This window comes from Plectropomus leopardus, unplaced genomic scaffold (genome assembly GCF_008729295.1).
Source record: "Plectropomus leopardus isolate mb unplaced genomic scaffold, YSFRI_Pleo_2.0 unplaced_scaffold19592, whole genome shotgun sequence".
Taxonomy (NCBI): Eukaryota; Metazoa; Chordata; class Actinopteri; order Perciformes; family Serranidae; genus Plectropomus; species Plectropomus leopardus.
In genome coordinates, this window is record NW_024621154.1 from 1 (window position 1) to 1,632 (window position 1,632).

Sequence of the window (1,632 nt, forward strand, 5' to 3'; positions counted from 1 at the left end):
TATATATATATAAATATATATGCACACACAGACACATATGTTGACAGTGGGTGCAGTGACCCTTCATATGTAGTCGTTTTTATTAAAAGGAATCTGATGACTGAATGTGGCATATATTGAGCTCTTTTCTTCTTTGCCTGTCAGAATCAGGATCACTACTCCGTCCTCGGGCTGCCACACTTGCGGTACAAAGCCACGCAGAAACAGATCAAAGCTGCCCGTGAGTTCATCTCCTCCTCCTGCTCTCATCGTTCATCTGTCCGGCTTCACTCGGCTCATTTTCTCTGCCGTTTCTCAACAGACAAAGCGATTGTGCTGAAGCACCACCCCGACAAGAGGAAAGCTGCGGGAGAGCAGATAGTAGAGGGAGACAACGACTACTTCACGTGTATCACTAAAGGTATCAAACTCTGCCTGCGATTGATATCAGCGCTGATGTTCGTCTGCTCTGAACTCTGCTGTTTCCTCTGCGTCTCTGTGAACCTCAGCGATAGAAACCCTGTCAGACCCCGTGAAGAGGAGAGCCTTCGACAGTGTCGACCCGACCTTTGACAACAGCGTGCCTTCAAAGAGCGAAGGCAAAGAGAACTTTACGGAGGTCTTCTCCCCCGTTTTTGAGAGAAACGCCAGATGGTCAACCAAAAAGCACGTGCCCAAACTCGGAACCATGGAGTCGTCTTTCGAAGACGTCGATAATTTTTACTCTTTTTGGTGAGTTTTTGCCGCTTCCTTGCGAGAAACAATGATTTGATTAGAGGAATTAAAGTGATGGTTTTTAAGTGTAAAGTGTTTTTATTACGGCTGTCAGTGCTAAGGCGTTAATTGCGATGCGATTAATGTCCGTAATTGTTGCATTAATTATTTAAAATCGCGTTAAATCGCCAGCCGACATTTCTGTCTTTAAGAGGCTGTCCAGTGGTCCCAAACAGGTCTTGTCAGTTTCTCAGTAAGCAGATGGAATTCTATTTAATACTGCGAAGTTAAGCTAAATTTTGGTGATTGAAAAACAGCACGGCCATTTCACAGGAGTCCATGACCTCTGACCTCAGTAGGTTCTGTGGGTACCCATGAGTCTCCCCTTTATAGACACGCCCACTTTATGCTAGTCCCGTCATTTGATTTCTAATCGAGACAGTCTGGTAAGAATTACTTCACCGTGTCAATATTGACTTCAGTACTGTTGTGTAATGCAAAATAATGGAATTTAAAAGACATGATTTATCGCAATTAAATAGCCCTAGTTGTAACCCTTTGAAACTTGCGCAAACAATGAGCAACTTAAAAAGAAGTGATCCAAAAATGAGCAAAAAAGAGGAAAATGTCAGAGAAAAAATACCTTATAATTAGTAAATAAATAAAAAGAAAAAAAGCTGAGAAGCTTAAAAATTATAATAATTTTGTTGAATGAGTAAAAATATATAATTATGATTAAAAAAAAGTTTTTCTGGACTTTTTTTTTTTTTTACTAGCAGTTTGTAGGACATCTCTGTCTTAAGTTGCTCGTTGCCTTTTTACTCCATGTTTTTGACAGGAATGACACCATTTTTCTCAGGGTTTAAAGTGTTAAATATTTGTGAAAGATGTTCAAATGCGGCTCAAGAAAAGTGATGTCGCTCCAGGTTTTAAAGCGTT

General features: G+C 40.5%; 1 protein-coding gene across 1 annotated transcript; it reads left to right on the plus strand.

Moving 5' to 3' along the window:
* Window positions 1-121: 121 nt before the first annotated feature.
* LOC121965326 (dnaJ homolog subfamily C member 2-like) lies at window positions 122-711 on the plus strand (the record flags this gene model as incomplete). The annotated part of the gene is made up of 3 exons (XM_042515481.1): window positions 122-220; window positions 302-400; window positions 489-711. Coding segments are annotated over 3 exons (421 nt in total), but the record flags the coding sequence as incomplete, so codon positions are not given.
* Between the last annotated feature and the right edge of the window lie 921 nt (window positions 712-1,632).